At 41.2% G+C, this 13,114-nt stretch overlaps 1 protein-coding gene across 1 annotated transcript in view; it reads right to left on the minus strand.

Moving 5' to 3' along the window:
• The window catches only part of ARHGAP42 (Rho GTPase activating protein 42), a 291,265-nt gene extending 284,327 nt beyond the window's left edge, over positions 1 to 6,938 (minus strand). The window contains exon 1 of the mRNA XM_059930533.1: positions 6,290 to 6,938. Within this exon, the coding sequence (XP_059786516.1) occupies positions 6,290 to 6,443 (154 nt within the window). The 5' untranslated portion in view covers positions 6,444 to 6,938. The remainder of the gene's footprint in view (positions 1 to 6,289) is intronic.
• Between the last annotated feature and the right edge of the window lie 6,176 nt (positions 6,939 to 13,114).

Below are 13,114 nucleotides of genomic sequence, written 5' to 3' on the forward strand. Positions count from 1 at the left end.
CATATTCTGATGAACCAAACATTCCGGTTAGCTGTAATCCTACAGAGAAGGCTCCACAGTACCAGAAATATCCAGGCCAAGTTTAAGTCCACCTGGCCAAAAACAAAACCATTAAAATAACCACACTTCCATCGTCTGTCCTGCTATCATCCTGCCCCAAGGGCCATTAAGATTAACAAATATTATGGGAGTCACTACACTTATACGAAACCCAGCCATGAAACTCAGAATATGGCAGCTGCAAAAGATGAAGCACAGATTCCTTGAACTAGAGAGCCAGGTGCTCGGCAACTGGTTTTCATTTTCAGGATGAAAGTCAGCAGGAAGCAGGTAGCAAGCCCTTGGTTGGTAAGGCCAGATCCACTCGAGATACACTCTGAGGAGGATTAGATGCTGGGCAGAGATTCAGCGGGCTGGAGGAAAAAGGAAGACTGGCAGAGCTGCAAACTGAACCGGGTGGGCAGCAGGTGCAGCCATGGGGAAGCTGGCACCTGCCAAGATGCTGAAATGAGCAGAAATGACCATCCAGACAAGACAGCGGGGATGGCTGGGGCCAGAACAGGTGGCAACCACAGCTCTGGCAAGAAACAACATTCAGGAAAGAGATTCAAGACTAAGTAACCCCCCTTCCTTCACCCTTTCTCATCTGTCCATAATAAACATTTCACTGGTACATAATATTTACTGAATGCGGCTTAATAGCCTGAAAACTTTAATATTTCTCTTTATAAATCTAGAGAAAAGATTTGCCACTCTACGTATACATTACTTGAATAAAATTACACTTGGCACCACAGCAATACTAAATGTAAGCTTTATTATTTTTTTCTTATATAAGTGGAGAAATGTTTCTTAAGCATCACCATGAACACGATTAACACTGTGCTCTAAGAAATGTTAATAACTGAAAGCATGTTTGTTAAAGCAGCTTTTCAGTGACTTCAATGTTTCGTGGTTACCTGAGTTTTCTGCATGCTCAGAGTATCTTGATCATAACTGTCATAGGAAGCAGCGTAAAAGGTGGTTATTGCTAAGCCATTCTCCTCCAAGAGACAGAAAACACGTTCTGTTCTCCCAGCAACCCACTCCTTTCTAACAGGACAACCCCTCAATTGCTATCTGTGGAAAAAGGAAATCCAATGGAAATAAAGATACTGTTAAAGGGCACCAATTAAGCTCATGTAGACAATCAGAGAGAGGTAGACAGTAGTACTCAGCCAGCCCAATTTAATTCCACTTTGATGAGCGCCAAGGCTCCCATTTAAATTAACACAAGTCTAACTGCTCTTACTCATACATGTCTCTGAAGCAGAACCTTAAAGCACCACATTTCTAATCTACCAGTTCCTAAATTAATTACAGTTCATTTGAAAGATACAATTATTTCTGCTCATTTAACTCAAATTCTAATGAATAACTATAAGAACCAAATGAATAGTGGAAGTAATTACACATCTACACCTTTGACTAGGCTGCCCAGCTAAACAAGCAAAACAACATTAGTGGAATAAGCAACAGTGAAGTAGCTCTTGCAGGGTGAGCAAGAATCTACAGTGAGTTCTGGTAAACCAAATAAAACCTAGGTGCAAATTAAAATACCAAAAATAGCTTAAAACAATAGTAGTTCTCACTAAAAGCTGAAGGATGACCAAGGAAATAGTGCAATAACTACAGAAAGTCTTTCAAATTCCTTAAACTTGTCATTGCTCCTCCCTTTTATTTAACTCCTTCCCTGGGCCATCAAAAACTGGTAGCAAAGTGGACCCTGAACACACACAAAATAGAGACTGGCTTAAAGTGAAACACAGCAAATGGAAGGCAGGAGTACCTCACCCTTTCCAAGACAGTTCAATGTGGCCTTGGCATTTAGGGTTATCTTTCATACTAAACAACTACTTTATCCCCAGATCACAAGTGCACCACGACAGTATACTTCCAACTGAGGTCTGTGGCCACAGAGGGTAGACACCTTTAAGAAACTGTGTGCTTCCCAAATGAACTTATCTATGAAACAGACTCACAGACACAGAGAACAGACTTGTGGTTGCCGGTGGGGGTGGGTATTAGGAGTTTGGGATTAGCAGATGCAAACTACTATATAGAGAATGAATAAACAACAAGGTTCTACTGCATAGCACAGGGAACTATATTCAATATCTTGTGATAAAACATAATGGAAAAGAATATGAAAAAGAATGTATACGTATGACTGAATCACTTTGCTGTACAGCAGAAAGTAACATAACGTTGCAAACCAACTATACTTGAATAAAATAAACTGTGTGCTTCCTCTTGCTAATGTCTTAATTAACTGCATATTCTACATCAATTCATGAGTGACCAACTTCTACCACTCAAATAGGTGCCCTTCTTATTTGTGTCATGGATCGCTAGTTTCAGGAACAACTGCTTTAAGAACAGAGGCAATACAACCAAGAAATAAAAGTTTGTGAGAGAGACAAGGCCATCATCAGGACAAGCTGATTTTGAGGAACTGAACTTTCAATCAGGAAAACAATGAGAAAATGAATCATCAACACACACAAGATATTATCAGCAGTCTTTATACGAGAGAAAATGTCATTTCAGCAAAATAACATCATCCATTGGTTAAATGTAGTTTAAAAGTTTTGAATTGGTTTCACAGTATTATTTATATTTAATGTGTAAACTGATTTGCTTTTAAGATTGCATGAATAAGCATAAGAATTATAGTTTCATGCAGGTATATTTTTAACTATCATAATTAATACAATTATATTAGAGTCCACTAACTTTTTTTTTCTTTGAAAGAAGTCCAGCCATACAAGGTTGAGAAACACTCTACTAAAGGCAGAGGAAATACCTGGCCAATTCCACCTTAAGGAGATGAGAGGAAGTGGGCAGTGATAAGAAAGGAGGGATGGCCAAGATGCTGCTGGGCAGGTGGGAGGAAAGAATGTCGACATGCTTAGGCTCTTTCCACCCAATCAATTCAATCAATTCGATTCAATGAGTAAAATTCCATTTCTGCCTTCTTTTCCCCCCTCTTTTTCTCTTCTTTTCTTGGGAGGGAGGGTCTGTCTATTCTTGTAAAGACAAAGCTCTACTCAACGATGGTTCTTTGAATTCAAAAGTATAAAAAGAGAAAGTAAAGGGGGGAATTATATGAGAAAGCCATTTTGAAATGTTTCTTTGGATATAATCTATAAAAGGAGAAAATTAATAAGCAAAACTAGCCTATAATTTCACAACCCAAATTTTAAGACTGGCAACTGTTAAAGGAACAAAGTTCATAGAGTAACATTTGATTAAAAGGGTGGAGACTGTGAGTCATACAGCATGAACTAGAACCCAATTCACCTGTATCATATATTCTCAAATACCACTCACCAAATGTCTATATGGCATGTAACAAAATGAACAAATAATCCTAGTGGTAAGATTTTTATAGATGCTCCCTCATTTTACAGGAAAGGTAGGACCCAGAGATTAAGTTATTTGCTAATTATCACAGAGCATTTGACAGCACCAGAACTTAAACTCAGGTCTACATTAAGTCACTGTGTTAACTCACTTAGTTAACTGTCATCCATTTTCTCAGAGTGGATATGAATGTGAAATGCAATAAGTCATTTTAAAAATATGGTAAGTATCTTACATATATTATTTAAAATTCAAAGTTATTGTTATTTAAAATTATTTAAAATTTTAAAATTTAAAATTCAAAGTCAAGGTCCTCATTTATAAGGATCCTTCAAAATACTCTACTAAAGAAATGCACATCCTGAACAAAAGATTAAGGAGCATATGTGACTCCTACTGGAACAGTAAAGCATGTATTACCCAAGAGAGTATGCCAAGACTTTCACCAGAAAAGTTATTAACTAGGTTGGAAATAATATAAGATGCTTAGAAATGCACTGATGATTGCCAGCTCAGGAAAGTCTTATTAAGAAACCATTAACTATGAATGAAAATGACAGCAAAGTGCTACAAATAAATCTGAAATGGATAATGGATATACGTATTGAAACAGCATGTACGGAGAAAGGAAAGGCATAGTTTAAGGTCAGGGAAAGTGAAGGCTTCCTAGGGCAGAAAGGAAAAACAGTCAGAAGGGGCAGGACTGGGGGAAGGAGGGCTCCTTGGTGGATCTCTGGGATAGAATTAAGCTGGCTTCAAGTCCTTTAGACACACTCCGATCCTCCTACAGGAGCAGCTCCAGAGGCAGCCTAGCCTCAGAGCATCCTCCCCAAGGGACAGAAGGTCACTTGGTGGGAAGAAAGCAGCACCATCACGTGACTTCAAGGGTTTCTCAGCTCCAGATCTTTCCCATTTGGAAGCTAATGTTGGGAATTCGTTTAACAAGGAATAAAACGTTTTCTTTCTACTACAAGAGAAGTAATCATCAAGTGTTAGTTAACGTAATGTACTCTCATCACAAACCTAAGAATCCTAGAAAGACAGGTTGTATATTTAAGTGTACAAGTTCAAGTTCATGAGGCAGGGTCTGTATGTTCAAGGAACTTACACTCTCCAGACTTCTTCACTTATGAATGGAAGAACAAACCTATAAAGATGGGAATCACCTGATTTTTGCAAGGTTAGATTCAATCACAGTAAAGTTCGTAATATTACTAGTAAAACGGTGCACATTTCAGAGGTTTTATCACAGCTATGTGTTTTCAACTTCTGAAGCAACAGAACTGATCTCCAGCAGAGTGAGAGGAAAATGTCATTTGTAGACCATATGGTAGTTCCAGCAAGAGTCAGCCTGGCATTCAACACTGAGATGGGGAAACTCTTTTTGAAAAGGCATCATGCTCCCTAAGATGCAGAGGCTAGTCCAGAGACCTCAAGTGGGATTTGCAAATCAGAAGGAAGGAGAGTTCACATTTGTGTATACATAAGATGGACAGAACTGCAGATAAACTAGTAGAGTTTTCACAGATCAGTAAATACTATCATTATCAGTAGTCTCAAATTCAGAAATTAAGTGAATGTAGACATAGAACATTATTTCCTTTACCCTGGTTAAGTAACACAAGTGATAAGTAGATGTTTTCACATTTGGGATGGTAAAATAAAAAGCATTTGGGAGCACACTAATTTCAAGACATTTTGCTAAGATTCAACCTTAGTACGAATACATACTTCCAAATAGAGATCAGATGCTAACGTTGTCTTAGTTTCAGGCACATGCACATCTCCATCATGTTGTTACTGACCTTGCACTTGACATATCAATGATGCTTCCCCTACCTATGTCCTGGGAATTGCTAGATGGATCACCCTAAGGCCTCTCTCCACCTTAACAAAAATATCTGGCTCACCTATGGGAGGTCAGAATTTCCAGGGGTTCGTTTCAGAGGCTTTCAGAAACCTCTATTAAAGTGCAAATAGGTCCTGGGGAAGGTAACAAAACAAATTAAGCCTTATCATTTAGTCAGTCAATTCTCTGTAAGAGAAACTCTAGAGTTTCTTTTACTAAGACTCTCGTAGGTCCTAGTAATTGAAAATGAAGATCCAGGGGACGCAGGAAGTACAGAAAATCTGAACAGGAGGTGTGTGGGAAAGGAGGTGGGAGACTCTCCTAAAGGCAGTCTTTACTTTCTGTAGATCATCAGAAGTTCTGATTGGTCTTTAGCCACTGAACGCTCATCCCCAGTGACTGGACCAACACCAGTTACAATGCAAACCAAAAATTAAGACGCACAAAAATCTTGTAAAGAGATAAGATCCACTGGTGCCGCTCTGTCTTCATCTTACTAAATCGCAAAGCTACAAATCTATATATGTTTTTAAAAGGCCAATTCAATGACTGATTGTGCCCAATGAAAAGCCACTGAGGTACAGAAGAAATTAATCATTTTCTTTGAATATCACTAAAACTAGCTTCATTTTTATCCTTAAGATAAACTCTCGAATCCCTCCTTAAGGACTTTTTTTATTTAAGTGTTCAAACTAGGCACAGTGAAGTTACAAAAAAGACCAATAGCCCCCAACATTTTTCCAGGAGCGTTATACAAAAAGATGACTTTGAACAACGTTCCTCAGGATACACTCCGGGGTCTAGTAGAGAGAAACCTTTCCCTTCTCTGTAGACTTGGGAGTAAATAAGTCAAGAACACCTACGAACAAACTTTGTTGGTCACCAGCAGGGGAGCTCTTCAGCTTTTGTCCCCAAACCCATTCAAACAAAAGAAGCTTCTCTTCCTCCAACCCACCCCTCAGACCCACACCCCGGTGGGGGGGACTCTCCAGATCCCCGCGCCCTCTCCACCCATTCCCCGCCGGGGAAACTTACTCCTCAGCGCCCCGATGAGCAGAGAGCCGTCCTTAATGAGCTCTTTGATGAACTTGTTGGTTCGCTCCAGCTCAATCTCGTGACACTGCAGGCGCTCCCTGAAATCCGGGCTGTCCAAGTAGGAGTCGCTGAACTCCAGAGTCGGCAGCCCCATGGCACAGGGACTGCCAGCGGCCGCCGAGGACACGTCCGGGCCGGCGGTCAGGGCGGGGACAGCCGGCGACCGCGGCCGGCTCCGGGGACGCGCGATCGCAGGGAACTAGCCGGCACGCAAGGGGACGCGCAGGGGAAACGGGTCCAGCGCGCCGCGCCGCCTGCGCGGGGCTCCGCGGCGCGCGGACGCCTCCGGGCTCAGGCTTCTTCCCCGGAGGCGAGGCGAGCGCACACACGGGAGGCGGGCCGAGGCGCGGGTCCGCTCAGGTCGTTGTCACCCGGACGCATCGTCGCCGGGAGCGCGGAGGCCGCGGAGGCTCAGGGCCGCGGCCGGAGCAGGAAAGTTCTCTCGCGGCGCGCAGACACTTCCGGCAGCTCCGCTCTCCTGCTCCCTTGACAGTTGTTTGCGCTGGGAGTCAGAAGCGCCCAGCCGCCCCTCCGGCCGGGCCGGGGAAACCCTCCCCCTCGCTGGACGCAGGCTCAGAGCGCTCGGAGACCCTCCTCCCGCCGCGGCGCTCCCAGCCCGCGCCGCCCCGCCCCTCCTGCCGTTTACCCTCCTGCCCCCGCCCGCCCGCACTTAGCTCCCGGGCTCCGCGCAGTTGCCGTGCGACAGCGCTCCTGCCTGCGCCCGGGGGTTAACTCTGCCCCTCCTGGGCGGCCGTTCCCCCTAGCCCGCGGTGACACTTCGGGGTCCGCCACCCCACAAAATGATCTCCAACTCCCAACATTCCTCCCTACCCCTGCCTCACCATCCACTCCCTGGAATTCTCTGGGAGAGAAGCCAACGTTGACTTTCTCTAAAGTTTGAAGCCTGGTTGGAAGATGCTACTTTCGAGCGTTAGTTTAGATTTTGCTTCACGAGTCTGCCCTAAATGCATATATATTCCAGGTTGAAAAGCTTTACTTTTTCCCACCGTTCACTGCATTGATCCTAGAAAGTCAGGTTTTTTATATTCAAAACGAAAAGCTACATAGGCCTAAGGCTGTCTGTTGTTGTTTTTCTTAGTTGCTGTGAAGGTGGGAAGATTTTAGGTCGTTTTTATTCCCCAAACAAGCACCTCGGACTTAGGTGTTCCTCTTGTAGAAGAATAACTATTTGTATCACAATACTACTTTTTATCGTCACCTTGATGGAATTGCCCCAAAAGCATGGAGCTTTTCAAACTGTTGAAGTTGGCTGAAGTTCCAAATGAATAGTTACTTCATACCAAGAGACAGTTATCCCTCTGGTAGAGGATCACCTAATAAATTTCTGTTCTCTCAAAACCTTGACAGCAAAAGAAACTGCTGCTTTACATCTAGTCCTGCCATCATCTATAGGATTTCTGAGAACTCAGTTATTTTCCTTAAGGATCTGCTTTTAATTTCTATGTTTTCATTGCTTCGTCCTTTTGAACCATCTGTTAAAAAAACTCTTCTACAGATCATGGGAAAAATTCCATTAAAGTGCTTTACATTTTTCCCAATTAAGTTTCAGAATCTGTCAAGACTTTTAGTTTTTTTTTTTTAAGTACACATGAACATTAAAAATAGCATGGAAACCTTAAACCAAGACTGATAAGATGATGTAAACAGTATATTTGATAGCTGTGATTTTATTTTCTTCTGAGCCAGGGAAGTTGGACTTTAACCTTCCATCCATATTTACATCATTAGACCTCAAAATATTGGCAGAATGGCCGATTACCACTAGAGTCCTCTTCATTTTTAGTGTCTGTCTTGTGTCTGTCAGTTAAATACGCCTCATTTGGGAAGGTGGGGTGGGGTGGAGGGCAATAATGCTATTTGTTAGTTGATGGAGTGATAGAAGCTGCAGTGGTGCAGTTTTTCACCTAAGGTGATTTTACATCTATTCATCACACAGCCTGAAAGACAAAAAATTAGGCCAAACAAGTAGTTCCCTTTCAGCTTTTGCCATGTTGCTATTACAAGCAACTAAATCCAATACCAACTGCTGAGATATGGAACAGGATAAAATATAACAATCTCTTCCTGTTTTTCATTAAATGGAAGTCCTGTGATTAATTCTTTAAAAATGCAACATTCTTTGATAAATTTCATTTAGTAAGTTGGATTTCAATTTTCATTTTTTCTTTAAAAGTTTTATATGTCAGGACAGATTTATTCTAGATTCTAAGATATAAATTATCATTTACCCATTCATGTATGTAATTGCATGTTTTATGCCTACTGTATACATTATTAGGATCTGGGCAGAGAAGCGATTTATATGGAAAGATAAAGCAAAGCATTGCGCCTGACCTCAAGCAGTTCTCGGAATAAAAAACAGAGAATGAGTATCTGTATACCACATGAGGCAGAATATGCTGTTACAGAGTCTCACACAGACATTGGACCAATAATCACTGATGCCGTTATCAACATGTTTCCACTCAGACCCATCACTGCATTTACATGGGGTTAGGATATTTCCTCCTACCTTCTATCATTTAGCCTCTAAAGTTTAGTATGTTATAATGGACTTTTTCCCTTGTAGGTCCTTTCAGAGTTGCTCATGACTTATTCCTGTGAATCATACTTTAATTATACCTGCTAGTCAGGCTTTCTGTTATGCCACATTAACCCAGCCACTTGAGAGACACCAGAAATGGTTTTGCTTTAAGGTGGATTTATGGTCAGTTTTGAACTGTTGTTTTCATGCTTTATTTCCCTACCATAATAATGGAACTAGATTCTTTCTAGAAGAATAGCCTTTCTAAAAAAAAAAGTGTCCATACTTGCAAGTTCTTTTTCATAGGAAATTTTAATGGATTGAAATGTAACCTCTCCAAAAATTTCTGCTTCATAGTATGTGGCCCTGTCAGCTGCATGGTGAGTTTCACAAATACCATTGGCTGACACACTCTTTGGCATGGTTACTGGCACAGAGAAATGTCTGTTTGCTTGCTTAATTCTGAAATGGGGTGTGCGGGGCTTTGTTTATTTTAAAGAGCAAAATAGTGAGGTGAGGATAGTAAACTAATATATGTTTGTAAATCTGACCAAAACATTTTTCTTGACCTATATCATGTCTGGCACTTAAGCCTGGTGCTTAATTTGTACTCAGCAAGTGTCACTGTTGGATTATTATTATTTTTCAATTAGTTTTGTAGATGTAGGCCTCCCAGACTCAGATATTCTGAGGCTAAATTCAGGCCTGGTAAGAGATGACAAAACAGAAGGCGAATGTAGCTAAGGAGACTAAACGTACCCTTCAGTACCTTTCCATGGTGAGAAGGCCGTGTCACTATGGCTGTTTGCATTTCACCCCGGGTGTTATCTTTTCTCTTTTCTCAAAGCATACTCCTTGAAAGTGGGTTTTGTATCATTCTATTTCAACTTTACGTCACATGTAAAAATACAACATTGAATCCAAATGAGCAAAACACATGATTCAATTTTTTAACAATTTTTTTGTTGTGATAAAATGTATAACATAAAATTTACCATTTTAACCATTTTTAAGTGTACATTTCAGTGTCATTAAGTATATTGTTGTGCAACTAGCAACACCATCCAACTCCAGAACTTTTTTATCTTCTCCAACTGAGACTCTATTCCCCTTCAACAACAACTTCCCATACCCCTCTTTCCCCAGCCCCTGGTCAGCACCATTTTATTTTCTGTCTCTATGAATTTGACTTCTCTAAGTACCTCATACAAGCGAAATCACACAATATTTGTCTTTTGTGTCTGGCTTATTTCACTTAAATAATTTCATTATTAATTAGAGAAGCAAAGAAGACATAAGAATCAGTTAGTGGAAGCAGCAAGTCAAGACCACCAACTAAAGGAGCAGGAATAACTGCAGAGGGTAGAATTTGTCCCATGTGACACTATGACTTCTAAAGTACCTTCTAGAGCTAAGATTTTATGATGATGACAGATTTCTGAAGAACAGGCTGAAGGAAAAGAACAGAATTCTAAGTATGAAAGCATCATGGACTAACAACTACATTTAGGAGGGAGAAGAAACAGAGAGAGAGAGGGAGGGAGAAATTGATTTAACTGAGGAAAGTTTTTTGGTATTTTGTTTTGTTTTGTTTTGTTTTGTTTTAGGTATAGATTTCAATTTCCATTTAGTATTATTGCCCCCTTGTGGCAAACCATGATGTTTGCTGACAAAAATTGACAAAGCTATAAAGAAAGCAAAACCTAAGGGGACTAAAATGTCCTGCGCACCTCCATGTGCTGGGTTTGATGCACAGAGTGCTTTCATATATCGCAGAGTGCTTATGTGTATCACCTCATCTAAGCTTCTCCACAAGCCTGTGAAATAGGTATCGTTTAAGGACTGCAAGCCTCATTTTTAAGAGGTGAGGAAATTATGACTGAAAGTGGTTAAATAGATAGAAGGTACTGGAGTTGGGATCTCAACCCAAGTCCATCTAGTTCCAAAGGCCATGCTTAAAAGAACCAAATACACTCAACAAAGAGTTTTAGGCACCAGTTATACGCCTGTGCTGCTACAGATGCTGAGAATACAGGGGTAAGCAAAAACTCACCTCATTCCTGCTATAAACTTTCAGTCTAGTGAATTATAGTAGAGACATTAAATAAATGGTTGCACAAAGGCCATTTATTAGCTATGTGATTTAGCGAGTTTCACCTTTCAGGCTTTCTGTCTTCCCAAAATATAAAATTATTTTATATTTTTATATAAATTTATATAATTCTTTAATTAATTAATTTATTTATTTGTTTTTGGCTGCATTGGGCCTTCGTTGCTGCGTGCAGGCTTTCTCTAGTTGCAGTGAGCGGGGGCTACTCTTAGTCGCAGTGCGCGGGCTTCTCATTGTGGTGTCTTCTCTTGTTGCGGAGCACGGGCTCTAGGTGCGCGAGCCTCAGTAGCTGTGGCACATGGGCTCAGTAGTTGTGGCTCACGGACTCTAGAGCGCAGGCTCAGTAGTTGTGGCACATGGGCTTAGTTGCTCCGTGGCATGTGGGATCCTCCCAGACCAGGGCTCAAACCCGTGTTCCCTGCATTGGCAGGTGGATTCTTAACCACTGTGCCACCAGGGAAGTCCTATATAATATAATTAATAAATAATAATTATTATTTATTAATAATGATAATGGCTATTATTTATTAAGCACTTGCAATGTGCCAGTCACTGTCCTAACCTCTTTACATCTGCTGTTTCACTTAGGTTCCTTTTAGCTCTATACCTGAGATATTGCTGTGCCTCAGAGTTAGGATGGGGAATCTCCTCCACACTTTCAATAAGAATTAACTGTGGGTGGAGTGTTTTTGACATTTTGCCCATGTGTAGTCAGAAACTTACCGCTGTTCAGAAGAGGACGTTTTGAACCCCCTTAGCTCTCACTGAAAGCCCTTCAGAGGTGGCCCCTGTGGATTCCACAGTGACCACCGGGCACACGGGAAGGAAGGAAGCTTTGACTGAGCAGCTACAGTGCCCCTGAGCCCACTCGGCCTATCACTCCTCACCCTAACTCGGGAGGTAAGAATTTTATAATGAAGATGAGGACACTGAGGCAGAAAACCCACAAACAACAAATCAACCCTCCAGGATAAACAGAGCTGTCTCTGACTCCAAGACCACACAACGATGAATATCTCTGTTAGGACACAACATACGCATTTGTGATCATTTTTGTATAGCTCTTCCTCCACACTTGCATCCTCTGTTTTTAGACTCTAAACTTTTAGACCATGTCTTATTCTTGGTATCTCTTGCACTTCACACACTAGCAGCCCACAGAGGACACCTAACAAATGTTTTGAACCCCTGATCATCTTCTAAAACTAGTTTCTTGGCTTTTCTGGTAGAGGCGCCTGAACAGATCTGTAGGGACACAGAGGAAGGGTCCTCCCATTTGGCTTGAAGGGCTCTCTGAGCGTGAAAGGCAGCATGGAGCTCATTATCCGTGCTTCCAGGCCACCAGCGTGTCTGTGCCCCCACTGCTGCCCCCCGGCCCACTGTAACAGGCCCTAGCTAAGGCGGTGAAAAACGCGAAGAAGAAAATAACAAGCCCAGAAGAAGCTTAAGGAAACTAACTCAAATAAATGAGTCCACACCCAGCAAGGAGAAGTCATAACTCAATCAGAGTGAAGCACACTAATGAGTGTGATAAGAAGGATAATTGAAAAAGAACAGACCCACGGTCTCCATAGTTTGAGCATTTCAGATGGAAAAAAGACCAAATCTGAAAGAGAATCTGCAACCCGTAGTCACAGTGGCAACTTCCTTTATGAGAAATAAAACGCAAGCTCTTATCCCTGAAAATGTACATTCACTTACATTCTGTCAGTCTGAATTGCATCTGATAATGGAATTAGAAAATTTTACAAAATTATATGTAATAATGACAGTTATTTTTTCAGAAAAGGTGAGTTCTTAGTTTTACATTTATTAGAGAATTCTTTTTTTTCCCTCCTGCTGCCAGTTTATTAAACTTTTATTGAGACAGACATGACTTACAGAGATTAGCTTTAGTTTACTCAATAAATAAAAGTAGTCTAACTGGTCTCAATTTCACATAATGCTGCAGCACATTTAGCCTTTCTAATCCTTTCCTCTGTGATCTTTTGAAGAATGCTTCAAAGATTTGTGAAGCTCTCTGAACTGTGTTACATTATGGTGTCAAGTAGAACAACATTTACCATATAGTGAAAATCTCGTTGGTATGAGAGACAAATATCTGATGAAT

This window comes from Balaenoptera ricei, chromosome 8 (genome assembly GCF_028023285.1).
Source record: "Balaenoptera ricei isolate mBalRic1 chromosome 8, mBalRic1.hap2, whole genome shotgun sequence".
In the NCBI taxonomy this organism is placed as follows: Eukaryota; Metazoa; Chordata; class Mammalia; order Artiodactyla; family Balaenopteridae; genus Balaenoptera; species Balaenoptera ricei.